Below are 27,040 nucleotides of genomic sequence, written 5' to 3'. Positions count from 1 at the left end.
TGCAAGTATTTTTTTAGTATCATAATGGTACTAGATAGGTGTACACTGCCGTGCCCGCTGAAGGCATACATCACTGTTTTGCTTGTGTAAATCTTCCCCCATTAAGTCACCAGGATAAAACAAGGGCTGTTTAAAAGTGAAATGTGGAAAGTAGTCCTTTAGGGAAAACGTTTGTCAGAATTTTGTTGTTGTTGTTGCCTTTGCGCTGATAGCAGTGTGAATGAAAAGTGCCGTTAAAGTTTATGAGCAGCCAAATTTTGCAGAATCCAGCCTTTGCGTAGAATGGGCTTTGTGCTCGTCCCTGTTCCATGCAAGGAGCCAATGCATGTGTGTTTTCCTTTATGGCCAGAGCACTGTATTTTGTGCCAGAACCTCAGTGACCGCCTGTGTTTCTTGCTATATTTGGTTTCAGATCAATTGTGGTCACAAGTGGGAAACAACTTATATTTATTTTGGAAAATAAATTAAAAATAAGACTGTTCTAGTAACCAAATCAAGAGATTGGGCATCAGGCAGCCTATTTTCCCATTATTTCTGTTTTTTGTATACATGTTCACCTCCCATTCATCATTCCTTCTGTAGATGAAATCTGTCAATAATGTTAACTGTTTCAGATTATAAGTTTCTAGAGAATTTATTTCACTTCTATTTATTTTATGTTCAAAAGGATATGAGATAATAAGAATTTATAGTGAATAGCTTGAACTTTGGTTAGTTCTCTGAACTTTGTTGGAACCAGATGAACACACAGTATACCCAGTCAGCCCATTATTTAGGGAACAAAGTTGTGTGCCCAGGCGTTGGGGTGTTTTCTTTTGTATTGTACATTTCCAAGTAATAAAAAAGAAAATTAACAAAGGAACAAAATGAAGACTTTCTGTGGCCAGGAATTTTTAAACTACTATTGATATTACTATTTTTAAAAGTAAGATTTCAAAATAATATGAATCTTAAGTTAGTGTCAAATTTGCTTGACTTAGCGCAGTCAGTATTGCTCCATAGATCAGGTGTGGATGTCTGTCTAGTTTCCCAAGAGTTACTTTAATAAATACCACACGTGTGGAGAGACTAGAATTGGTATGACCCCATTTCTCCTGTAGCACTGTACATAAAACATGGCATGATATGCTGATTAGATTTCTTGCCAACTGTTGTGTTGTGTACCTGAAACTCTGTCATGATTAAACACTGTTCAGGGACATGGCGCTAGGTGCCTTGAGAGGCAGAGCACAAAAAAAATGCTTTAATTTCAGAACAATTTTTCTAGAATTCTAGCATGCCTCTAAAATCCAATTTTTGAAAAGTTTACAGACTTATTCTAGAGTGAGGCTTGGCTTGAGCTGAACTCTTTCCCTTAATTCTTCTCCCTTTATTTTAGTACCATAATCTGCAGTCCCTTCAAAGAACCATTTCATAGCATTACGAAATCAAATGAAAGGGCATTTTGCAGCAGGGATCACTTGTTATGAGGAGCTCTTCAGGTGTATCTGTAGAACATATAGCTTACTTGTCTGTGATTTCCTTGAACTTGATATCGGCATTAAGTGATTTCGCATTATTTTGCTTAATATGAAGTACCTCCTCATTTAGTACAAAAATCTACAAGTAGAGATTGTTTGATAAGTATTTAATAACCCTGAGCTTAATTTAAGCCACAAACAAATACAAATTTAAGGTAGTGTTTGGCAATGGCAGTACATTCCAGGTAAGTGTGAGGATGTGGATGAGTCTATGAGTGATTGTGTCTGTGTGAATCTGTGAATGTATTTGTGTCTGAACGTGGCTGTTTGCACGTTACATTTGTTGATACTTTGTCTTTTCTATCTCTAGGTTCCAGTACAGTGGTCAGACATGGTCACTTTGAAAGCCAGAATGACAAATTATGGCTTACCGAGATACCGGTGGCTTACTCATGCTTGGAATTTTTTTCAGAGAGAGGTAAGTGCTACCTTTTCTGAGGTAGAGGGTATGGAATAAATGGCACACTTTCAAAACAAGTGTTCAGAGCTTTGGCTTTGGTCATTTTCCCTGTGCTGAAAAGTTAAGCCAATGATTCAGTTACCACTGGTGTAATTCTTTATTGAGAAATACTTTAAGTAGCTCTATGCCCTGCTTTTCTTCCACCATTTCTGCTTCATTTCCCATGGTTCACATATATTTTAGAATTTTTTAAAAGCCCTTTTGCTAAACTAAATTTTCCTTTTTTAATGAGAATTCCTTGATAATTACCCAAGGTCTATTTGAATGGATAATTTTTCATGACTTTTAGAGCTATCTGTAATTTAAACATCATTTGAAAATTTAAAATAATGGGTCTCATTTGGGAATTAGGACTCAGTATATCATTAAAAGTATGAACTTTCTAGTCAGAAAGACCTTTGTTCAAATTCTGGCTCTGCTGCTTACTATTACATGAGCCTCTGTAATTTACTTAACTTCCTTAAGCTTCAGTCTCCTCATCTATAAAACGGGGATAATAAAAGTACCTATCTCCTCCAGGTGTTGAGAAGATTAAATGGGATCATAAGTTTGATCTCATTTAGCTTATGGTTATTAACAGTAACATTACAAAGTTAAGTGCTTTTAGCTTTTCTTACCTACCTTCCATATAGCACTGCATCCCATTATCTTCTCAAACAGGGACTATATTTAGATGTTTAAAATCTGGTGACTTGAAGTTAACCATTGATTCAGACTAAGTTCTTCTCCCAAGCAGTTTCCTTGCGATTGGAGTGACATTCCCAGATGACCAAGTCTATCTCTTTCTTTTACTGGCATTTAAAGCTGGGATCCAAAGCATTTGAGAATCAGGGTCTTGCACAATAGATGTCCTGCTCCCTGTTCAGTTACTCTGTCTTGGATACAGGCAGAGGTTCAAGTCCAGGATAATCTCCAAATCTGGCTCTTTGTGTTACAGTTGTTGAGATGGTGAAAATTATCATTACAGCACAGATTTCCTGTTTATTTAACTGCTTCCTGACTTTGTTTGTTTACTCTTCATTTGTACTAAAAACAACGTGAAGGGAAAATAAGTGAAGCATTAGGGAATTTATAATAAGCTGTGTTCAGCTGCTGCCCAGAGTGGAAGCTTCCCAGAGCTCTTTATCTTCTGACAATTGTGATGTGGACCATGATAATCCAGGTTAAAAAACAAAATGAGTTTTTCTCTAATGGTAGAAAGAGGGCGCCACCCTAGGTAGACAATGTACAGCGCTACAAATGATAGCGCACGTATTTTTAGATTTGATGTATGGTAAGTTCCCTCCTCTACATCGTAGGCTTATTTCACTCCAAAGGAGGTGGTGAAGACCTCCGGGCCTCCTGAAAGAGTTTTTAAAAGCCCCTTGTATTAGTTTGCTAGGGCTGCGGCCATAACAAAGTACCACAGGCTGGGTGGCTTAAACAACAGAAATTTATTGTCTCACAACTCTGGAGGCTGGAAGTCTGAGATCAAGGCGTCGGCAGGATTGCTTTTTTCCTGAGGCCTCTCTCCTGGGCTTGTAGACAGCCGAAGTCGTCTCCCTGTGTCTTTGCGTCATCTTCCCTCTGTGTCTGTGTTTAAATTTCCTCTTCTTATAAGGACATAGGTCAGATGGGATTAGGACCACCCTTATGACCTTATTTTAATTTAATTCCTTCTGTAAAGACCTTCTTCCCAACTATGGTCACATTCTGGAGGTTAGAACCTCACCGTCAATTTTGGTGATGGGGCGGAAGGACACAATTCAGCTAACCACCTTCTCCCAAAATAAATTGTAGAGCAGCCTTCTCAGGCTGCAGTTTTCCTGACTCCTCATTCGGTGCAGTTCTGGGCATGTACTTCACTTTAGTGGACTCTCACTTAAGCCCTAGTGATGTTTATTTAATACCTTTAAAAAAACTGATGCTAAAAACTGTATTTACTTATTGATTCTAACATAGAGGTTGGAGTATAGGCTTGAGAACAAATAGGCTCCACCGCTGGCTGGTCTGTGATCTTGGCAACTTACTTGTCCTGTTCCTTAGAGCCTCAGGTTCTGCTTAGGTAAAATGGTGGTGGAATTTTCCGATTTGACAGCATGTTAGAAGAGTCGCCCCATCTCACAATGTGGCTCTAAAAGAGGCAGCAAGACTCCAAGGAGATGTAGACCATAGTCATGCGTGGCTGAAGAATGGGTTTGCTTAAGGGAGTTTCCAGGAAAATTTTCAGTATCAATTCAGTATCTTCTATTGATGAAGGAAAACAATCATATAAAAAGCAACATCTCAGTGACTTATTAAAATAAAAAAAGCATTTGGCACAGAACATGCTATGCATAAGTTATTTGGAAAAGTCATTTGTGTGGAGCACCTCACTTCCTGACAAGGCCAGATAAATGGGCTGTTCTATTGTGGACGGAGTGAACGTGTTCCAAGAACTGTCCTTCCGTCAGCAACACAGAAAAACACATGACATTAGGAAATGAGAAGTAGGTTTCTTCTGCGTGCAAGGATTTAAAAAGACTGGCTTGGAAAGGTAGTAGTTTATGATCTTTAGAAAGTGGTCGTTTTACTACATGTATTTTTTATGGATACTCAATGACTTATGTAAAATACATGATGTTAACTTATGTTGGACTTCATTGGTGATGTTTGTGGTGTATTTGTGGATTTTAGAACAAATTTATAAGAGGGAAATACTAAAATTATTTTAAAAGTTTCTTGGAAAATTTTAGTATTACTCATAGCATCAGTATTTCATCATTTATAGTATTCAAGATGATTTTTTTCTCTTTATTTATTTATTTTTATTTTATTTTATTTTTTTTAACATCTTTATTGGAGTATAACTGCTTTACAACGGTGTGTTAGTTTCTGCTTTATAACAAAGTGAATCAGTTATACATATACATATGTCCCCATATCTCTTCCCTCTTGCGTCTCCCTCCCTCCCACCATCCCTATCCCACCCGTCTAGGTGGTCACAAAGCCCCAAGCTGATCTCCCTGTGCTATGCGGCTGCTTCCCACCAGCTATCTATTTTACATTTGGTAGTGTATATATGTCCCTGCCACTCTCTCACTTTGTCCCAGCTTACCCTTCCCCCTCCCCGTATCCTCAAGTCCATACTCTAGTAGGTCTGTGTCTTTATTCCCATCTTGCCCCTAGGTTCTTCATGACCATTTTTTTTTCTCTTTAAAAATTAGACATTTAAGCAAGTGAAAAAATGTAAAATCATTTTTTGTATTTCCTTGTTTCATTTTACATAAGAAGTTCAGAATTCTTTAAAGTTTATTTTAGTTGAAATTTTGAAATGGTGGATTGTGATATTTTACAATACAGTGTTAATCCTGAACACAGGTTGATTTGTTGGGCTACATAATTTGCAAAGCCAGTCACTCCTGGCAAAATTCTTCTCAGTGACTGCCCATTCATAACCCTTGTTTTTGACTATATGGAAGAGTAACCGCCCTCTACCCAACGACAGAAAGTTTTCATAGTTAATTACTCTGAATCTCATCTACATACGTCCTTAAGCAGGGTTTCTAAACTTTGGCCAGAGAAGGTTTTTGTTAATAGTTGGTGAAATGAGACTAAAAAGAAACAAAGACCACATAGTTTGTCTTAAATCCAACTTTATTGACACTAAAGACACATCATTTCTTCTGAGATTATGGTGATAGAATATGACAGTTTTTTTCAAGATTCTCACTCAGTTGAATAAAAATTTGTTGACCAAACCTATGTCTACATCTCAGAAATTTTTGGAAATTTACTGGTTAATGAATCAAGTTGGGTAATCTCTGTGATGTGGGCTGTTGGCCAAAAATCTTTCTACAGAGATTGCAGAAACTTAATATAATATTTGAATTTGTTAAGCGGTTAAGTTGGTAACTAGGCAATATGCAAATAGATTGATCAACTATTCCCTAGTAGCTAGAGGTTTAATGTTAAATATAAGATTTCAGCTATTTGTTTTGTTAGTGTGTATTAACTTTGCTGCTATATGATCACTTGTAGAGGATTTTACATTTGGGGGGAGGTAAGACTCAGTCATGCCTGCTCTGTCTTCATGTGTTATGGGCATTATTGTTCAGAAGTGTTCCATTATGGAGTCCTATCTTACATTTCTGTTGTCAACATAAAACGTGCACATATCATTAGGTGATGACAGAAGTGACTTTAGTTCTGGGTGCAAATATTTAAGAAATCTAACGTTCAGTCTCCCATAAGTTAAGAAAATATTTTTGTTGTTTCTGAGCCTGACCAGTCATTCTTTTGCAGTTCAAGTGCTGTGGAGTTGTCTATTTCACCGACTGGCTGGAAATGACAGAGATGGACTGGCCCCCAGATTCCTGTTGTGTTAGGGAATTCCCAGGATGTTCCAAACAGGCCCACCAGGAAGATCTCAGTGACCTTTATCAAGAGGTAAGGCCATGTGTCATTAACTTATCATGGAAGTAAAGAATCAACAACATGCCAATGCAATTTTCCTCTTCTGTCTAAATATGAGGGACCCGAAAATTTTTTGCCTCTGAAATGTGGAGAAAGAGGACAAAGCTAAAAGTTAATATAAAAATCTGAATACTAATCACATTTTAACAAAGTAAATTTAGAAAGACTAGGTTTTAGAATTAATTGGATTTTGAACTGTATTGTCTAGAATCTAGCTCTATTGCCACTTCCTAAGAGTGCTTTAAAAACAGACATGCAGAGTGTGTGACTAACTCTGGACATTCGGGAAGACAAGGTTTGCAGTTCTTGAGCAGAATGTGTATTTAGGGCTTCCATATAGACTAAAACATGGGGGCGGGGGGTGGACAAAAAAAACAAAAAAACCAAAACCCAGAGAAACCCAAGAAACCCTTCCACTCTCCAGAGAAAATGCTGTCCTCGACTCTTCAGGTCCCCCTGCTGGCTAATGATCAGTGATGTTAGTTTTAGCTGATTTAATGAAGTTAGATGCTCAGTGGGATTAAAGTCAGTTATCAAGTGGCTAAGAAACTTGCATATTTATGTTTTCCGGGAGAATTCATCAGAATCATCCGTTATTCCTTTGTTAGCAGAAGCTTTCCTATTCCTTCATTTTTAATGGTGATTTTCAAACTTTGTTAGCAGGGGAATCCTATTTTCAAATTAAAATCTAGAGCTACACCATTCCAGTGTAGTAGCCAATAGCTACAAGTGGCTATTTCAATTAAAATAAAATAAGATAAAAATTGCGTTTCCTCAGTTGCACTAGCCACATTTTAAGGGCTCAACAGCCACTTGAGACTAGCAGTTCCTGTGTAGGCCAACACAGATATAAGACAGCTCCATCTTTATAGGAGGTTTTATTGTAGTCTTGATCTAGAATGGAAGCTCAAAAGGTAAATCAGGTGGAAGGCAAGCTGCTCAGGCTGATGGGCTGGGATCATTTCCCAGATACATCACCAGTCAAGTATCTGGGTACCACAAGTCATATTAACATAAAGTAACAATTTACACCATTCATAATATAATACACACATACACACACACACACATCTGTTTTTCCCTAGAAATACTGTTATTGTTCAAAACATCTTTTAGGCTGCCTGCCAAAGTCAGTTGTAGAGATGCACGAAAATCAGTTTTATTAATTTATAGTGTAAATTAATGAATTTGAAAAAAGATGCTGGATTACCCACACAAATGTTTCATTTCTTTCATGTCTTAGAGATGAATAACTTTTGACTGTTAAAAAATTCATCTTAGAGGACAAGCCTTTGCCACATTTAAGGATATCCAAAATAAAGTGCTTTGGGCTCTGAAGGCAGGCCACAAAGAGGAGTGCCAGATATCTTTAAGAGATTCAGAATTGTGTTAGTCTTTCTAGGGCAGGAAAGTACCACAAAGTGAGTAACTTAAACAACAGATATTTATTGTCTCAGAGTTCTAAAGGCTATAAGTCTGAGATCAAGGTGTCAGCAAGGTTGGTTCCTTCTGAGGCATATGAGGAAGAATCTATGCCTATTCCTCTCCCTCAGCTTCTGGTGGTTTGCTGGGAATCATTGGTGTTCCTTGGCTTGTAGAAGCACCACCCAGATCTCTGCCTTTGTCTTTACATGCCATTCTCCCTGTTTGCATCTGTCTCCAAATTTCCCTTTTTCATAAGGACACCAGTCATATTAGACTAGGGGCCCACCCTTCTCCGGTATGACCTCATCTTAACTAATTATATCTGCAAGGATTCTATTTCCAAATAAGATCACATTCTGAGGTACTGGAGATTAGGGACTTAACATATGAATTTAGAGGGGATGAAATTTATCTCATAACAAGAATTGTTGAAGCAACTGAATAACTCAGGTGTTTATTTTAAAAGATAATCAAAAGACTTATAGTCATGCCTCACACTACTGGGAAGTATTGTGTTTGGATGTTATCATTTTAAACATATTATGCTTAGTAGCATTTTGGCTTTGAATGAAAAGGAATATACAAGATATTGTATATTAAATGAAGAATTATTGAGTCAGTGTCTCTGAGTTCCTCAGTGATTATGTTACATTTTTTTTCTGAGTGAAAGGTAAATATTGGTTGGTGTCTGTAGTAGGGATGGTCACCTAACAATTCACCAGTTAAAGTCCTATTGATTTCATAAAACAGGAAATCAAGCTTAATATTTCTAAGATAATATTAGATGCAGATGTAATTGTGGATATTCAGATACATTATAACTTACCACTAGGTTTTAAAAAACAGATGATTACAGACAGACATTTATTTATTAAGATGTAAGCCCCAGGGAGAGCCTCCTCCTGGGATAGTAAACCATTTTGAAGAAAAATCCAAAACCAAAAAACCCCAGAGGATTACAGTATAGATATAAGTGTAGACATGTGAATTGAAACCTATCCACTTTCTTAGTGTGAACTTAATCCATTTGTTAGTTTTTAGGAGTGGCAAGTCAATATGGGGAATTATTGGGCTACATATATAATAATTTCTACTTTCTTTAGTGATTAATACTGGTAACATGATTATAACCAATATTGATCCTGAGAATGACAAAACATGAATGATTTTACCATATCTTCCCACAAAGTCTGAGTGTGGACAGATTCACTTCAGTTTTATTATTTAGTTGAAAAGCAGTCAATTAAACATTTAATAAAATTTTTTTGTTTAAAAATGCAATTCACTTTTGCTAATAGTATTCATAATGAGACACTTTAATTTCAGGATGTCTATAATTGCTTGTTACCTGAATTTTAAGATTAAAAGAAACCACACTACTGTGCAAGTGCAAATTGATGGCCCACATTATTTTAAAAGTTTTCTCATATTTTCATCAAAAGACTTTGAAAAGCAAGCTGACATTATCAGTTACGAGATGTTCTTTACAGACTTCCAGCAGAGACAGAAGTTCATTATATCAGAGTAATCTGCTTTTGCATTTTACAATTTATAACAGATGCTGATATTGGTAACATAGTGCATAATTATATGCATAGCTGACTTACAAAAGTGGATCACTTAGTAGCTTTATGGCAAAAGTACAATTAAATCCATCATTAAAAATAAGACTTAATTCCACTTTGCCCAGGAGAGCATACGTTTCCTCATTGCAGTGTGCCGAGAGATCATCCACCTGAAAGATGAGGGGTCTGAAAGGGTGAACAAGTGAGGGACAGCTGTTGATATTTGGGAAATTTATTCTGAAGTAGCAAGTACTGAAAGGAGATATTTTAGAGGTCTTCAAATATTTCAAAGTTCATCATTCCGAACAGGAACTAGACTTATTCATTGTTGCTCCAAGGGCCAGAAGTTACAGGAAGGAAATTTTGAATCAATAGACGGAAGACCTTGCTCATCAAAATCCGTCCAGTTGTGAGAAAGGTTCTCTTATAAAATCGTGAGTGTCTCATCACTAAAAATATTAAAGTCAAGGTCAGATAACTATGTCATTGGTGGGTAGAATGGATTTTTAAATTAAGAGTGAATCTGGACTAGATGAACTTCAAGGTCCCTTTTATCTTTCATATTCTGTAAGCTTAGAGATAAGAACTGACTTTCTTCCTGCAGTCTTTTTTCAGTAGTCTGAAATCAAGGAAATAAATCATTCTCAACCATCTGGTGGCCTGCATGGTCCCTGACCCATATGTCATATTTTATGACATATTTGAAATCTGTGAAAAATGACAGAGCGGAAATATAGCAACAATCGCACATTTTAAAAACATTTCCATCAGTGGTATTGTTGGATTTGGCACACAGCTCCTCAAATATCCATAATGAGCTATCCACTTGTTTAAAAGTACAGATTTAAAAATCCACAGATAAAACTGTCTCTGACCCTCAATTTTGTTCTATCCCATTCATTCATTCAAACAGTTTTGAGTACCTACTGGGTTCCAAGTCCTATTGTGAATGCTGAAGATACAATGGAGAATGTTTCAGACAAAAAACTCTCCTCCAGTATAACTTATGTTCTAGTTAGGGATATAGACATTTAACAAGAAAAAAACAGCAATAAAAAATCATTTCACGTGGCGGTAAGCACTTTGAAGACTCTGAACAGGGTCATGTGCTAAAGAATGGCTTTATTGGTGAGGGAATTATTTAAGATAGGATGTTTAGGAACAGGCTCTCTTAGGAGGTGACATTTGAGCCGAGACCAGTTGGTGAGAAGGATCCAGCCATGCAAAGATCCACTGAAGAGTATTTTTTTAGCCTAGGGAACTGCAGTGTAAAAGCCCCCCGGAGGTGGCCTGGACCAATGATTCCTGACTGCTTCCTACCCTGCAATTTTTGGGACTGTTTGTGTAACCACACTTTCTAAATAGTGGGTGTGAGACTTGGCTTCAGCAAAACCTCAGACTCAGAGTTTAAGTTGGTAAAATACAGGACTGAGATGCGTCTCTTCCTTCTTTCACCTGCCGAGTTTTCCATCCTATCAGATACTAAAGTTCTAGACTTGATTGGAGAATAAGAAGAGAGAAAGAATAAAGAAGGCTGGTAGAAAAAAAGTTTTGGTAGAACAGGGACTTCTAACCCCTTGCCCATGGACCTGTGTTCTTGGATGGGCTTCAAGAGAAAAGTGGTATTGTTGAAATTGTTTTTGATATTTTATATGCATTTTTCAGTGGGTAGGATCCACAGCTTTCATCAGCTTTTCTTGGGGCTCCACACCTAAAAGTGTGAAGAACCACAGTTGTAGGGAAGAGTTACAGTGTTTGCTCTAAGATAGGAAAAGAAGCAAAAACACCTTCTGAAAGAAACTGAAATGGCATTTTCCTCCTCTGTATGCCACCTCAGGAAAAATAAATGGATGTAAACAAGCTCACAACAGGCCCTACTTCAAATGGACCAACTCAAAATATAAAACCAAGAGGGAGAGAGTCCAGTAAAATATACTTCCAAAACCACATTTCTTTGTTTTGTAGTTAGGAGAAAAACTACTGTTAAAAGAGATTGACTGCTTCTTCAGAAGAGTTATTCACAGAGGTTATGTAAGGGCCGGACAGAAAGATGGTTTCTACGAAGCTGTGTGCCTTTGGGACACTTCTTTTTGGACGCTTAGTCTTGATATGTTCCATGGCGTATTGGGTTTGAATATCAAATACTCTTAATAATTTCCTTTGCGGCAAATGATTTTGCTCCACACCATTTCTGCCTCTTTAGAAGGCTGTTTATTTCTTTTCTGAGTAACAGAAAACCTCTACATACAAATAAAGAGATGGAAGAGGGCAGGGGTATGAATGTGAAGGGGATGCGATCTTTCTGAGTCCTGACTTGCCGGATGAAGAACCCAGATGGTGATGGTGTGTATAGGTCTCCAATGCTCACAGATAGTAAATGGACATGCAGGGGTGCTCCCCCAGGTTAAAGCTGGGGGCAGCTCATGGTGACCATGTGGGATGGCTTGTCTGAGGTTTTTATTCTCTCAGTTGTGTATTAACCTTTCTGTGAGCTGAGAGTTAAGAATTCAGCCCTCACCCAGATTGGAGGTCCTTCCTCACCCATCTCCTTTGCACGCTGCTGTCCTTGGCAAATGATATTTGTTTTATGATCCATGTACAATTCTGGGGGGAAGTATCTCAGCCCTCAACACTTTTTATTAACACTCTTCCTCTGTCAACATCTTTGTTAGAATTAGAAAGGTGAGTCAGTACTATATATCTGCTTTGACTAATAGAAACAACTTTTATTTTATAATTTTCACACACAACATCCTACACGTAGAAATATTATCTCAGCACTTCTGAGCCAGAGGAAGAAACATGACAGAGTATTGCGGGTACAAAAGGACATGGTGGGGAAATGGGGGTGTGGCCTTATGGCAATCTCTACCTAGTTGTGGGATGGATTATTTTTCTCCCAGGGAATCCTGCTCTTAAGCTGCTAGTGAGATTCTTCTTGGGACCAAGTAAATTTCCACACCCCAAACAATCAAAATTAGGGGCAAGTGTTGAAAAAGAAGCCCAAGGCAGGAAGCAAGAGCTAACAGCTTAGGCCCCTGGCCAGGTACCATCCAGTTGCACTGATGTGAGCTTGATCACATCTGCATAGAAATGATCCTCACATCAGTGGCTAAAAGAAGAGGTAGGAATGAGATGATCTTGATTGGGACACAGGAAGGAGCCTGACACTGGGTGGGCAGTCCTTCATGGCCACTGTCTTTGCGATTGAGATGTGCAGCGGTAGCACACGGAGCGGGTAGTAGTTCACTGGGCCTCCAATCTTAAAGCTAAGCAGGTGTTAGCCAGTTGCAGAAATCATTTGGGTGGTATGGGGCCCAAAAGGGCATTTCAGGCAGAGGCAATGGTGCAGAGTTAGAGCTGGAAGCCAGACAGCACAGCGGGAGCCCAGGCATGAGGAGGGCTGGACAGGGCAGACGCTGGCTTATGAAGAGCCCTGTGTGTCCTGCTAACGCATGCATTTTATCCTGAAGTCTGTGAGTAGTTGCAGAATGAAGCGACAAACAGGTTCACAAAGTTGAGACATTGTTAGGAAAGTAAAACTGAGAACGGAGTTGTCATGGGATTCTGATTTATTAATAATGAAGCTCCATTCTCGATAAACACACAAAGAATCTCCTGCCCAGATAGTGAACCATAGGCAGCTTTCAAGCCCAGTGGTTATTTAGATGGAATATACCTAAGAAGTTCCATTCTCAGGGTTCTTTTGTATAAAGGCAAAGACCCTCCCTCGTGCCTCTCTGCTGACTTCATTATCTCCTCCGTAACTGCTGGCAGGGATCAGGGTGACTCAGACTTGGGGTGATATCTGTTTTATCATCTGAAGCCCTGTAGGACAAGTTTGGTCTTGGTGGAGGGGGGATGAATCCCTTTTATATTCAAGCTTCACTTGATCTAATCAGGCCTTGAACTATTCTGCCCGTTTTGCTTCAGGTATACAAATGCCTTCTTCTTTTCTTTCATTCTCTTTCTCAACGTAGTTCAGTTGTGAGCTTCCTGTTACCTATTCAGTATTCAAACAACTTTTCCTCTTGTGCTTTATTAGTAGAGACTTGCAAACTTTGCCTTTAGAAGGTACTGATATGAAAGCCATTATAATATTTTAACCTGAAAAAGTACTGCACAAAATAACAATTTTAGATTTGTGCTTAAAAAGTCATTAGGTCAGCATTGTGGAGCATGAGTTGAGTTGAGAATTGGGTCTTGACGGGGTGGAAATCAGGTAGGAAACTGTGCAGGTAATTCATTGTGAGTGATTATAAGGGCTGGAATTCAGGTGTGCCACTGAGGAGGGCAAGGAGGAGATGAATATGAAAGATATTTAAGAGGGAGAATGAACTGAATGATGATTGGGGTGGGTGTGGGGAGCGAGTGACAGGGAAGGGGCAAGGACAAGGACACCTGACATTGACTTGGACCCTAGAGAGCTGAGAAAGCTGTTCATTGAGGGGAGTGATAGGATTTGATTAGTTCCATTTTGGAAATGCTGGGTTTAAGGTTCCTGTCAAGTCCTCCATGTGCAGAAACCCAGTAGGAAGTATGAAGCTCAGGAGACAGAACTCAGTCAGAGATCTGGGTTTTGTGTGCGCTAATTAGGAAAGTGCTAACTCCAGATACAATGGCTTGGATGAGGTAGGACTCTGTTTCTCTCTCGTGCACCACTCAGCTGGTCCAGGCTGCCAGGGAACCTGCTGCACAAGTTCACCCAGGGACCCAGGGGTGAGATAGCATCACCTTTTATGACACCTGTCTTCCAAAGTTGCCCCTGTTTTCCTCCAGTTCCACTTAATTGGGAGGAGGAGGAAGTAGGAAGGAGAACGTCCAGTGCACGAAGCTCTGCCCTCAGCACCTCTGCTCACATTCTCTTGGCTCACATGGCTGTGCTTAGCTGCAAGGGAGGCTGGGAAATGTGGTCTCTGGCTAGGAGGCTGTGTTCCCCTAGAAAATGCTACCTACCATGAAGAGTAGAGAACAGCCTAGAGCAGGTGGGGGGACTGACAGTTTCCAGGTGTTATCAGTGTGTACGAGGCAATACACGCACAGGAGGAGGTAAGACCACACAAAGAGATGGTGTAAGGTATGCAGCAGAGGACAGAAGTTGGGAAATGGAAACCCATAAGGGCAGTGGAGAAGGCACCTATTGTAGGTAGAGAAGAAATGGAAAGCAGTGTCCTGAAAGTCAAAGAAGGAGAGGATTCTAAGAATGAGTTTTCCTTAGTGAGGAAACGTGGTTCAGACGTTAAGGCTAGGTTCCAAAACTAGACTCTTTGGGTTAAACCCTCCCTCTACTCCTTATTAGCTGTGTGACCTCGGGCAAGTTTTAAACCTCTCTGTGCTTCATTTTTATTACCTGTAAAGTGAGGATAACCAGAGTACCCATCTCAGGTTGTTTGGTGAGTGAATTAGCATGTTTACAGCCCTTAGAATAGTATGGGTTTGTAGTATCTACTACAGTAATAGCTGAGAGTTAAAGTAAATTAGGGATTGAAAAGTACACATTGGATTTTTCAAATAGGAGACACATACACAACTCTGTGAGCAAGCATTTTACATACATTACATCATTGCAGCCCTAAAACATTTCTGTGAAGGTACAGTATTTTTATTTCCATTTTACAGATGAGAAACGTGAGGCACAAAGAGGCTCGGTGACCTAGTCCAATTTCATAGAGCTAGTAAGTGTCTAATCTCAGATCTGTTTGATTCCAAAGCCCATACTTCAGTTAGACACTAAAATTTCAAGATGTGGAGTACATGGTGAGGAGCAAGCTGAGTGTTTATAGATTTTTTTTCACTTCTAAACCTCAATTTTCCTGTCTATTAAATGAGATAATAATAGTACCTACCTCATTATGGTTTTATAAAAATAAATAGAGCTACTTAAGAAACCCTTAGCAAACCACTAGGCACATAATAAACACAAATCTTCAATGCATGGTGGTAGCTAATGACAATAACAGGAACTTATTAACATATTTGTTAGAGTAAATAGAAAAATTAGTGATCTATGATTAGATTTTTAACTAACCAAATTGCCCTGAATTTTGATAGTAATGCAGGAAAATGCACATTTTCTAGTTCTATTTGTGTTGGCTGAAGGTAGAATTTAGGTCAAGGTTTTGGGGACTTCATGTGGTTTCCCACTTTGCTTGTTTTCACACCTTCCCACTTCTTAAGGACAAATATTTAGGGGACAGAAGGGCCCAGTGAGAGACGTCTGATGCGGGCTTTGTACATGTTCTGCTCAGTGAGGCAGGGAATGCCTGCCCCTGGACCTCACCTCCCTAGGGAGAATACCACCTTCTGAGTTTGCTGAAGCTAGTTTCTTTATAACCACATATCTTTGGTGAAAATGACAAATGTTCAATAAACACAGTCACTTAAACTTGAGGATTGTGCTTCTCTAATGGGGAACTTGTGAGGATTAAATGAGATGTGAGGGCCTGTTGTTTTTTGAGATACATGAAGACTTTTTCTACTGCATTTCCTATGTATGGGTTTGGCTAACTTTACTCTTAAGAGAACAGAAAATCCTGTAGTGAATTTTATTACTTGCTGTTGAAGTTTTTTTTTTTTAAGGAAGGATGTATTTCCCTGCAGAGCTTATGATTATCAGTGGAGAACTTTTGTTCCAACCTCTTTAAAGCTCATGAACTCATGAACTGCTATCACTCAGCTTTCAATTTTAAAATAAATAGGTCTGAATATTATATATTTGTACCTGATAATTAACACAGTCATTTCAAACTTGGGAGTTATGTTTATTGTGAAAAATCAATGACAGGAATATCAATACTGGCATATATTGGCACCTAGATTTTATTTATACTTTATCTTCATAAGCACATTAGAAGTCTGCCTAATTTTTTGATGTGGCTTGTGAATATTGAGTACCGGAAAGCCACGGGGGTTCTTCTAATTTTAGAAACTCATTTTGGAGACAGATCAGAGAATAATTTCAAGTGTATAATTTCCTCAAGTGAAATGAGGCATCCTGACATGCCTTCAAATAGATTCCAGGAAATATGGGGTTTAGTGATTTTTCTCTGATAAAAAGGTAGTGTTGTTATTTACAGTTGACCAGAATTTTAATATTGCAGCAAGTAAAGTAGACTAGCTAACTTGTCTTATTCATACCTTTGAATTATCTGAGGTTATTAATGTGGCTTTATCTAGGAAGAAAACATATTCAGGATAAATCAACTCAGAGTATTTTATTTTAAGAAAAGCAAATAAATGAAATTCTGTTCCTTCCTATTTTGAATAAAAAAACCTTTGTGAAATGGAATGCAGTTTTGAACTCTAACATTTCTATTTCCCCTTTTGACCCACTCAACAGAAATGTTTGTTTATGCAACTAAATATCTATGAACAGTACAATAGATTATAGAGACATATTTCCATTTTTTCTTCTCTGGACTTAGTGTCTTGCTTTTCAACAAAAACATCCTAGTTTACCCTGAAAAGTGTAAACCTTATGCATGATTATTTGACTGGCTCAGAATAAGTTCACAACTTGTGTTCAGACTGAATTACTTCAAAGAGGGTGATGCAGAATGGACAGTAAACCCTGGAGCTGCTTCTACAAAGAATTTAAAGAGTGGCTGAGGCAGACAATTATTTTATACACAGAAATCTGGAAAAATACTGTCTTCTCGGGAAGAGGAATATTCTTTTGGAAAGTTAATCCTTAAGTAATTGTGTAAATAGTTCACTGGAATTCAGCATGATACCTAGTATGCTGCAAGTTTCTACAATGCCTCCTAAGTTACCAGAGAAATATTAAATTGTGTGCCGTGTAGAGAGATTTGTGCTTTTATTTATATATTTATACTTTGTATCTGTTTTTATTAAAGGATTTAATGCAGCATACAACAAAAGGATACAATGGATGAATAATACAAATAAGTAGCATTGGATAAGATAAATAAGTACTAGGGATGTAATGTACAACATGATTAATATAATTAACGCTGCTGTGTGCTGTATATGAAAGTTGTGAAGAGAGTAATCCTAAGGGTTCTCATCCCAAGGAAAAAATGTTTCCTCTTTTTCTTTTATTTTGTATCTATATGAGACGAGGGATGCTCACTAAACTTATTGTGATAATCATTTCATGATGTATGTAAATCAAATTATTATGCTGTACACCCTAAACTTATACAGTGCTGTGTGTCAATTATACCTCGATAAAACTGGAAGGGAAAGCTACATAAATAGCAATGGAAAGTCAGGATTAAGGAAAGAGTAATTAGACATGCTTAATGTGAAGGCGAATGGGATAACTGTGGTTGACTTTCGTATTTGCCCCTGAGCTTTCTGAAAGCCCAGGTGAAATGACACATAATCACCTGCATCATTTTAATGTGTGGAGGGCAAGTATTCTGATTTTTCAAAGGGAGCAAAATCCGAAAATATTTTTTTCAAGTGGGATTTTATATCTACTACTCTAAGTTATCTAGGAAAATATCTTCAATATTATTTTTCACAAATTTTGTAGAGAAATTTCTTATGGTGTTCTTCAGTAACATTAAAATACACTTCAGTGGAAAATAATATGCAAGGGCACAGGTTAATACATTCCAGCGTGGCAGAATTCGGGGGTCTGGTTTGACATTTGGATACAATTTAGAGTACCTAGAGACAGCAATTGATTTCATTTATTTTAAATCTGTAGATAACACCTCTTTCTGAGGAGTTCCTGATAGAGAATAATAAAATATAATGTAATGAATTCTGATAACAAACTTAGTACTAAACTAAATACTAAAATTCTGTCTTGTTTGAGGGTTATCTTTGTAAACTAAATGAGGAAGTAATAAGACTGACTTATTTATAAAAATTGAGGAGTCTAGCTAGAACCTTTGCTTTGAATAAACGACCCTTGCCCACCTCAACATGGAGACAATCTTCGGGCCCAGTGATCTCTAAGGAGGCCAGGTCCTGACTGTGAGCGATATTGATACAATCCCATGTCCACTCTGCTGGTGGAACTGAAAAGCTTTTTTCACTGGCGTCCAGACACATTCACAACAGTCTGGATTGTCTTAATATTTCACTGCATTTTCTAGTTTTTTAGAGTTAGAAATCAGTTTTATTTTCAAAGAAACATTGACAAAATCAACACCATCCAGAAAGAGATCATCAGGATGATGAAGTGTCTATATTTGGAAAACATGAAAGAGCTAGGAATATTCAGCTTAGGGAAGTGAGTGGTTAAAGGGAAAGTGATGACACTTCAAATACGGCTCTCTGCCTTCTGGAAAACAAGTCACTTAAGAGCAGAATTAGGACTAGTGCATCCTTATTAGGAAGACAGTTTTCAACAGGGAAATGCTTGTTAAGAATTAGTGTTGTCCAGGTGTGGAAAGGGCTGTCTAGTGAAGCAGGGAGTCCTTTTCTTTAGAAGAGCTTTTTTTTTTTTGATGGCTTTTGTGTGTGTGTGTGTGTGTGTGTATAAGCCATACATTTTTGTTTCTTTGCATGTGTTACAATTCTTGTTGTTGTTGATAGCTGGACATTTAAAATAATATAATGTGGCAACTTTGGAAATCAGATTCTCCCCCCTCCCCAAAGTTTGTTGTTTGTGTTTGTTCATTAATTACTTTTCTGAACTAATTCTGTAAAGTCTGTACTCTCTCTGTCCTGTGTGGCTACTGAAATCTCGGCTCACTTAGCTTAGTGGTCACTTAAATGAACGAACTGAAGTTTCCTTTAGATACCTGGAACCAGTAGGTCTCCCAGACTTTGCCAAGGGTGTACAGAGCCTCAAGGTTAACCAGAAGTGAGATCTTTGGGCCTTTTTAGGTCTTTCCTGAGCTTGTGCACAGCCCTGGGCTTGAGCAGAGCTCTACTCACATGTGTAACTTTCTAGATCCCCACAAATATGTTAGAGCTCTGCCAAACCCCCTATGGATTTCACATTCTCCAGTTTTTCCTTTTAAACTTTTGACTAGTCCATTGCGTGCAACTGTTATCCACCACCTCAGGCAGCCTCAGTGTTGAACAGTTACCTCTAAATGCTTTTGACAAATATTCCCAGGGGAAAAGGCTGTCGCCCTGGTTGAGCTGCAAGTCAAGTCAAATAAAGACAGCCTTGCAAGTGAGCTCTTCCAGGGAACCACCAGATAGGACAAATAATGACAATTCTTTGAGAATGGGGCTTTGAAGGAGCTCCAACCCTATTCTGTTGCCTTTGGTGGCTGCCAGACCACGGGTTTTTACCATAATCGTCGGCTGTTTATTTTCAAGGCTCCTGCAGAGCTGGGGAGGGGAGATGGGAGTAAGGCAAATTAAAATGCCACAAAGCTTGCTGTTCTTACTGAGATTCAGGTGCTTTTCCTGAATAAATGCTCCCCAGATTGCTGCAAGTGTTTGGTTAATTTCCAGAGTTCTAAAAAAGTTGATTCTTACTATTTTTGCTAGTGCTTTCATTGTTTATGTAGGGGAGAGACTATTCAGAGGTCATTTCTCTGCCAGTTTTGTGGATGGCACTGTAGAAGTGCTTTTTAGCCAATTTTTACAAGTTAGAAAGTTGAATTATTGACTTCCAAGTTCCCCTCCCACTCTAGAACATTCAGTGTTATCTAATGTATCACATTCCCAAACCATCCTAGATGATATAATTTACTGTACCTTTTTTTTTGGTAAATGTGATTGTTTAAAATAAAATTGAAAGAGACTTTACCTGATGCCAAAATATGAAACACAGTAGACTGTAGCTTAGTTATCAATCTCTGCTTTGTTTTAGTCACAGATTAAAAACAATATTACCTTTTCTGCACATTCAGCTTAGAGTGAATTAGTCTAAAGGGGTGGGGATCTTATACCAATAGGAAGAACTATATGGGTAAAATTTAAGCACCAGGGACTACTGAAAAGGTAGAAATCAAACAATAATTGACTTACAGCATTTCACAGGGTTGAATCATTAGCATATGTATTTCATGAGTAGTTTAGCTTTAATTGTGGAATTTAATATTATTATCATTACCAACATATTGGTATGCCCATGCTGATTCTTTATTCATTAAAGAACCATCTTTGTAATAAATACTGAAAACATAGTTAAGGAATCAACTAAACAATGCAAAACCATTTTATATCAATTTCTTTAAAGATGGATTTGATAATCTGGTGCTGCATTACTTAGCAATGATGTTAAATGATAAGTTAATATAAATTAATTTCCCAAATGGCTGAAGCTAAACCCTTTTAATTAAGTATTTTTGGTGTGTCTCTTTTCAAACTATGTTAAAGATTTCTCTGCTTCATGACGAGGCTCATGATCTATCATCTCAGTGGCAAAAATCATTTTGGATAGTTACGTCACTGTCTTGAGAAACAGTGACCGCCACCTTGGCTCTTGTGGGCAAGGACTGTTTCATTAATACTCGGTGGTGACACAATGCTGTGCTTTTGGTATTTTATACTCTAAAAAGGTGTTGTACTCCTTCTTGCCCATTAATACCTGCTTTTCATAGATTTTGCATCTCTTTTAATTTGTGCTTTCTAATCTTCTGTGGGCTGACGTACCAGTTACATCTGATTCCTACTGAGCTCTTACCATATATGAGATCACATTCTAAATGTTTAAATGTGCTTGTTCATTTAATTCTCCCAACATCCCAAACAGGTAGGCACTATTATCATTCATGTTTTCAGACAAGAAAACTGAAGCACAGAAAGATTAAGTAACATTCCCAAAGTCACATAGTTTATAAGTAGCAGAGGAGGAATCTGAATTCACAATTCTGACTCTGCAGGTCATGATCTATATGGTGTCCTATAAGGATGCCTGTTGGAATTACACATAAGCATAAGAGTGAATGGGCTCTGATAGACTACCTGAGTGGAACTCTTTGAAAAATATTTGAACTTCGGAGATTGTGACATCTATTTTGGTTTCCCACAGTGTGTGTGTGTGCCTGTGTGCATGCACGTGTGTATGTATTAAATAGGTGTGAAGACCAGAGAAGTGATTTTATTAAACCAGTGTTCAGTAGTATTAATTATAAATATTTTAACTTCCTTTTTGGTGAAATTGATGAAACTTTGCTAATGTTTTGCTGTTAATTTGCATTACATAGTATACCAAAAAAGGTAGTTATTGAAATGGGTCTGTGACTAATTCTACATGATTTTTATTTCTTGAGAGTAATGGCTTATTAGGGTACGCTTACTGATCAGTGTCTTTGGAAATCTAAGAATTACATATTATTCATTCCTCTCCTCCAGTATAATGCACAAATTAGCAACTGATTCAATAGTCTTGCTTTCCTTGATTTAGTTACTTATGGAATCTGGGGAATAAAACAAGGAGGCAGTTATTTTAATAATTATCAATTTCCTTTTATTCATGTGGCTGCCTCAGCAGGGTAAGCACTGAGTCACTTTTACCCCAAACTCAGAATAAAAGCTTCAAAAAGTCGAGTTCTTGTTGGGAGATAATTTTCCATGGGTCTCTTGCATTTCTGTGTGTCTTACAAGCAGAGAGACTGGCTGCCTTTGTTCCGGCCTGTCTTTTCAAGGGTGTTTGCATAGAAAACAGCCTTGAAGATAGACAGTGTCTCCCTTCAGAGAAGAGGGCAGGTTTGTTTACTGTCTAGTATAATGAAGATAATGTCTCTCTCCAATATGAGAGGCAGGTGTACTTACTGCCCATTATAAAATATTAGGGTTCCCTAAGCTTGGGGTTCCTTTCCCATAATGTAATCCTCTGTGTGTGCAGGCATCATCTGGCCTTCTTCATGTTGCCCTTGGGACTTGAGGAGCTGGCATGTACCCTGGCTATTGCTATCGCTATAAGTAATAAAGCCCTTTGTCTCTGTCTTCTGCAGCATCCATGAAACTGTGGCAGGCTAATTTGTTACCATCCAAATAGAGAAAAATCTCAGAATCTTCAAAGTTCTTGAATTTTATTATAATTTTAACTTTTTCTAGATTTTTCACTTTAATTTAGAATCAGCTTCCCTTTTTTTTTTTAATTAATTTTTATTGGAGTATAGTTGATTTACAATGTTGTGTAGTTTCTGCTGTTAGTTTCTGTTGTGTTAGCAAAGTGAATCAGTTATACATATACATATGTCCACTCTTTTTTAGATTCTTTTCCCACATAGGTCATTACAGAATATTGAGAAGAGTTCCCTGTGCTATACAGTAGGTTCTTATTAGTTATCTACTTTATGTATTGTAGTATGTTTATGTAAATTTCCAACCTTCTATCTTTTTTCTCTAAATGTTCCTTTTTATAGTACCCTATTCTTTTTCATGAACATAAAATCTTCTCTTATGCCTCTGAAGATTTTTTTTTTTCACACACACACACTGTATTTTATTTTTACAAGAGATAAATAGACTGACACCAAGCATTGTACATGGATGACCACAACAAAAACAACAATGATTGCAATTACCAAACATGAAACACACTCATACTATGTCATAATATTGACATTCAGTCCAGTAATCCTCCACTGTAACAGCTCCTTTACTTTGCAGTGAAAATTGATTTGTATATTCTTTGCCTCTGAGTCCTTGTGGGATTTTTTTTTTTTTAATTCAGACAGAAAGTCACAAAAATTATACTCATCCTCATCAGTTCACTCAGTCCCATGTAATTAATTTTTTTTTTCATCTTGATCTTTTGTTAGCACTTTTATGAGTTCATCAGGTTTTCATTAGAGTTCTGAAAATGCTTATTCATTCAGTTCAGCAGTACAGTCAGTTACCAGAAACCTATACTTGTCAGAGTCTTTTCCATGAATTTCTTGAAGATGAAAGCCTTTTATAGGAACATATTTGCAAAAGCATCAGAGTACACCCAGAACTGTCTGTAAATGACAAAAGACTTAAAAATGACCACTGTTAAAGATTTGATGAAAGTTCATAATAATGCAGTTGACAAGAAAATTAGTTATTTCTGAGATATACATTTTAAAGTAATAACTAGGATTATGACTTATAACATTATACCAGAACATATAAGATTTTTAGAAATGTCATGTAATGTCTGAAACATTTATATTAACATATTTCCATACATATTTCCATACAAATACAAATATAAGATTTTTAGAAATTTCATATAATGTCTGAAACATTTATATTAACATATTTCCATACATATTTCCATACAAATACAAATTCAGCTTCCCTTTTGAAGGGTGAATGATCTTTTCTATGCTGTGGGCTCACTAGAGACAAGGCAAGTAGCCTGTGCATTGGTCACCTAATAGGTCACTTATGGCAATTGTTAGTCCCATTCTACCTTCTTTTCTTTGCTTCCTCCTGCCCCCCATTTTCCTCAGTCATGGCTCTTCTTTCTCTTACTTTTTTTCCCCTCCTCTCCTCTTCTGTCAGAATTCTCTTCTATATCTACCATAGCCACTCCTTAGCCTTTGTACTTAAAACTAAGCACAAAGAGAAACCTTGCTAATCTTTTGAAGTCAGCTGTCTCTAGCCTGAAGGGGAGCTAAAGATACCTTTCAAACCCCTACCTGGTAGAATTAAAACTTGGTGTCATGACAGGAATTCCCCCATGTGTATTTCTGCTACAGGCAGTGGACAGAAGTGTGTGCACACATGTGCAGTAGGAGGAAGGCAACAGATTGATTTCCACTCACTGGCAAGTTTCAGCAACAGAATGGGGAAACATTCTTGATCTTTGAGGAAAAATCTCTGACCAAATGAGCTATAATCAAACAGTGAATACAAATAATAATAATAATGACACATTATTTTAAAAAATTTCAGATCAGTCTGTATCAGGGGGTCAACCATCTGTATGGCCTAAGCCCCAAATCTGGCCTACTTTTTATCTGTGAAGTTTCATTGGAACCCAGGCACATCCATCCATTTACATACTGTCTATAGCTGTGTCCTGTTACAGTGGCAGAGACGAGTGGTAGCAGTAGAGACCGTGTGACCTGCACAGCCTAAAAGATTTTCTGTCTGGCCCTTTACAAAAAGAAGTTTGCCAACCCCTGCTCTAGATGTTGTATTTTATACCAGTGATTCTCAATTTCAGATTGTGGGGAAGCCAGCAGAAGGAGTAGACTCTTCAGAATCACATAGGCAGGCTTTTCAAAGAGTGCACACCTCTATCTCCCCTCCAGCTGCTCATAGGGTCTCCCTGTTGAGAGTCACTGTCTTCAAGTTTATAACTCAAGTCGTTTGGTTCCACTAACTGATACAGATGACTTGCTTTCACTATTTTGACCCACTGTAACACATCCAAAGTAACATTGACTGTGTTATTTCTTTTACAGGGTTGTGGGAAGAAGATGTATTCTTTTTTGAGAGGAACCAAACAATTGCAGGTGCTCAGGTTCCTGGGGATCTCCATTGGAGTGACACAGATCCTGGCCATGATTCTCACCATTACTCTGCTCTGGGCTCTCTACTATGATAGAAGGGAGCCTGGGACAGACCAAATGACGGCCCTGAAGAATGACACCACTCAGCACCTGCCTTGTCACTCAGTGGAACTGTTGAAACCAAGCCTGTCAAGGATCTTTGAACACACATCCATGGCAAACAGCTTTAACACACACTTTGAGATGGAGGAATTATAGAGACTGTCAAAGAAGGAAACCACAAATTTATTTTATTGGACTTGTGAATTTTTTGAGCACACACTTAACCGTTTCAGAAATGTGTAGAAATAAAAATGTTGCCATAAAAGGATACCCAAGCACATAATGTTCCAGCCCTTAAAAGAAAGTGGGAAAAGTATATATATTATAAGGCACCACCTGGACAATAGTTGATGCCCTTTATAATGCTGAGGACTGATCTAATACCCACTTTATAGCCTGTGTAAGATTTTTACTGGACACAGTTATGCTTTGAGGTTTATGCTTTGGCATAGTTTGATCAGCATTTCTGCATCCATGTAAACGAGCCATGCTGTTGTGGGATTGGAGCTACAGTAAATTTGATTCACTTCCATAAGCTTGCTAGTATATAAAGTTCCAAATAACTGCTAACATAGGAAGTTAGACAGTACTAATGACTTTTATTACTTGGTGATATATTCTTTTGAGGGTAAATAGACTATACATAAGTACACTCTGAAGATTGGTGACTACCTAAATGTGATTTTTGCTGGTTAATAAAAATATTCTTACTACTTACAAGAGCAAACTTAAACATTGTCTTAAACTGATCAGGGATATATGTGTATATGAGTCTGTGTTAAGTCTGTATAATTCAGTAGATTTCAGTTCTTATAACATTAAGCATAATAATTGTGAAATGGATACATTCGTCCTGTATAGAAGCATTGTTTTTAACCTTTCCTGTTAATAGAGCTTTAAAATTCTGTCTTGGGTTTATATTACATGCATAACTGTTAATTTAAATACTTAACCACTAATTTTGAAAAATGACTAGTGTGATACAAAGGAATCATTATAATTCAGAATGTAGTCTGGTCTCTAGGAAGTATTAACAAAAAAGTTTACATATAACTTAGTTCATTCAGCAAAGACCTGGATATTATCTTTCTGCCAAACTGAGACTCTTTTTGACACTAAACACTTTGTAAAGGAATTTATCTTTGCTTTCTCCAAACAAGAAGTGGCAGTCTCCAAGTCTCAATATAATTCTACAGAGAATAGTTTTCCTTTTCCCCAGCAAAAAGTTGAGAGAATCATAAAAATAAGTGACAATTTAGCTAGAGATTTTCTTTGCCTTACTTCACTGATTAAGATACTATGGTGAATTACACAGATTATTAAATTTTTTATAAGAGTAAACTATATTTATTTGAAATGGGAAAAGTGCATTTTACTGTATTTTGTGTATTATGTTTATTTCTCAGAAAATGGAAAGAAAATTAAAACGTGTCAATAAATATTTTCTAGAGAGTAAAAATTCGTCTGTGTCTAATTTTTATACATTGTAAGCCCTTTCACCATTCAAAAATATTAGCAAGGGGGAAAATATGAGAAGAAATGTTGAATAAAGTAATAATAACTATTTCCAAAATCCAAAAGTAATCTATAAGAGTATGTGCCTTCACTGAGAAATGACAAAGAGGTGCCCATTTACATTTCAAGTTTGATTTTTGAGCTAATTGATAATGTAGCTGTCTGATACAATATAAACATATGCCCATTTATGTCACTTTATCTTCTCAATGTTTTCATATCCCAGTTTCTTAAAGTAATTTTTAAAAGAAAATGAGTCTAAGGAATACAATATTGGAAATCAACTGCTAGATTTCATCTCTTCCATAATTTAAATAAAAATTGAGTAGATAACTTGCTCAATCAGAACCAAAAGCATCCCTTTTTCTAATTTCCTTAACAACTCAACTTCCCATAATTTCACCTCAAATGCCCAAGTAATTAAGACAGCTGTGATTATTATTTGAATTATTTGGATAATTAGTCAAATTTGGCTGCTTCTCTTTTGACATATCTTATAGTCACAGAAAGAACAAGCATATATTGTAATGAGCTCAGTGAAAAAAAATAAAAGCCCAAATTATAAATAATGTCTACATTTAAATTTTTTTATTTTATTTATTTATTTTTTATAAAGCAGGTTCTTATTAGTTAACCATTTTATACATATTAGTGTATACATGTCAATCCCAATCTCCCAATTCATCCCCTCCAAACCCGCTT

General features: G+C 37.3%; 1 protein-coding gene across 4 annotated transcripts in view; it reads left to right on the top strand.

The window, feature by feature from the left end:
• Nucleotides 1–26,889, top strand: part of TSPAN12 (tetraspanin 12) — a 67,604-nt gene extending 40,715 nt beyond the window's left edge. For all 4 annotated transcript variants that reach the window (XM_082400133.1, XM_082400136.1, XM_082400134.1 and 1 more), the window contains exons 6-8: nt 1,831–1,938; nt 6,244–6,387; nt 24,674–26,889. In XM_082400133.1, the coding sequence (XP_082256259.1) occupies nt 1,831–1,938; nt 6,244–6,387; nt 24,674–24,979 (558 nt within the window). In that variant the 3' untranslated portion in view covers nt 24,980–26,889. The remainder of the gene's footprint in view (nt 1–1,830; nt 1,939–6,243; nt 6,388–24,673) is intronic.
• Nucleotides 26,890–27,040: the final 151 nt, after the last annotated feature.

Source organism: Balaenoptera borealis (assembly GCF_965194805.1).
Source record: "Balaenoptera borealis genome assembly, chromosome: 7".
In the NCBI taxonomy this organism is placed as follows: Eukaryota; Metazoa; Chordata; class Mammalia; order Artiodactyla; family Balaenopteridae; genus Balaenoptera; species Balaenoptera borealis.
The sequence above is the reverse complement of the archived record's forward strand: the minus strand, read 5'-3'. Positions and strand labels throughout refer to the sequence as shown.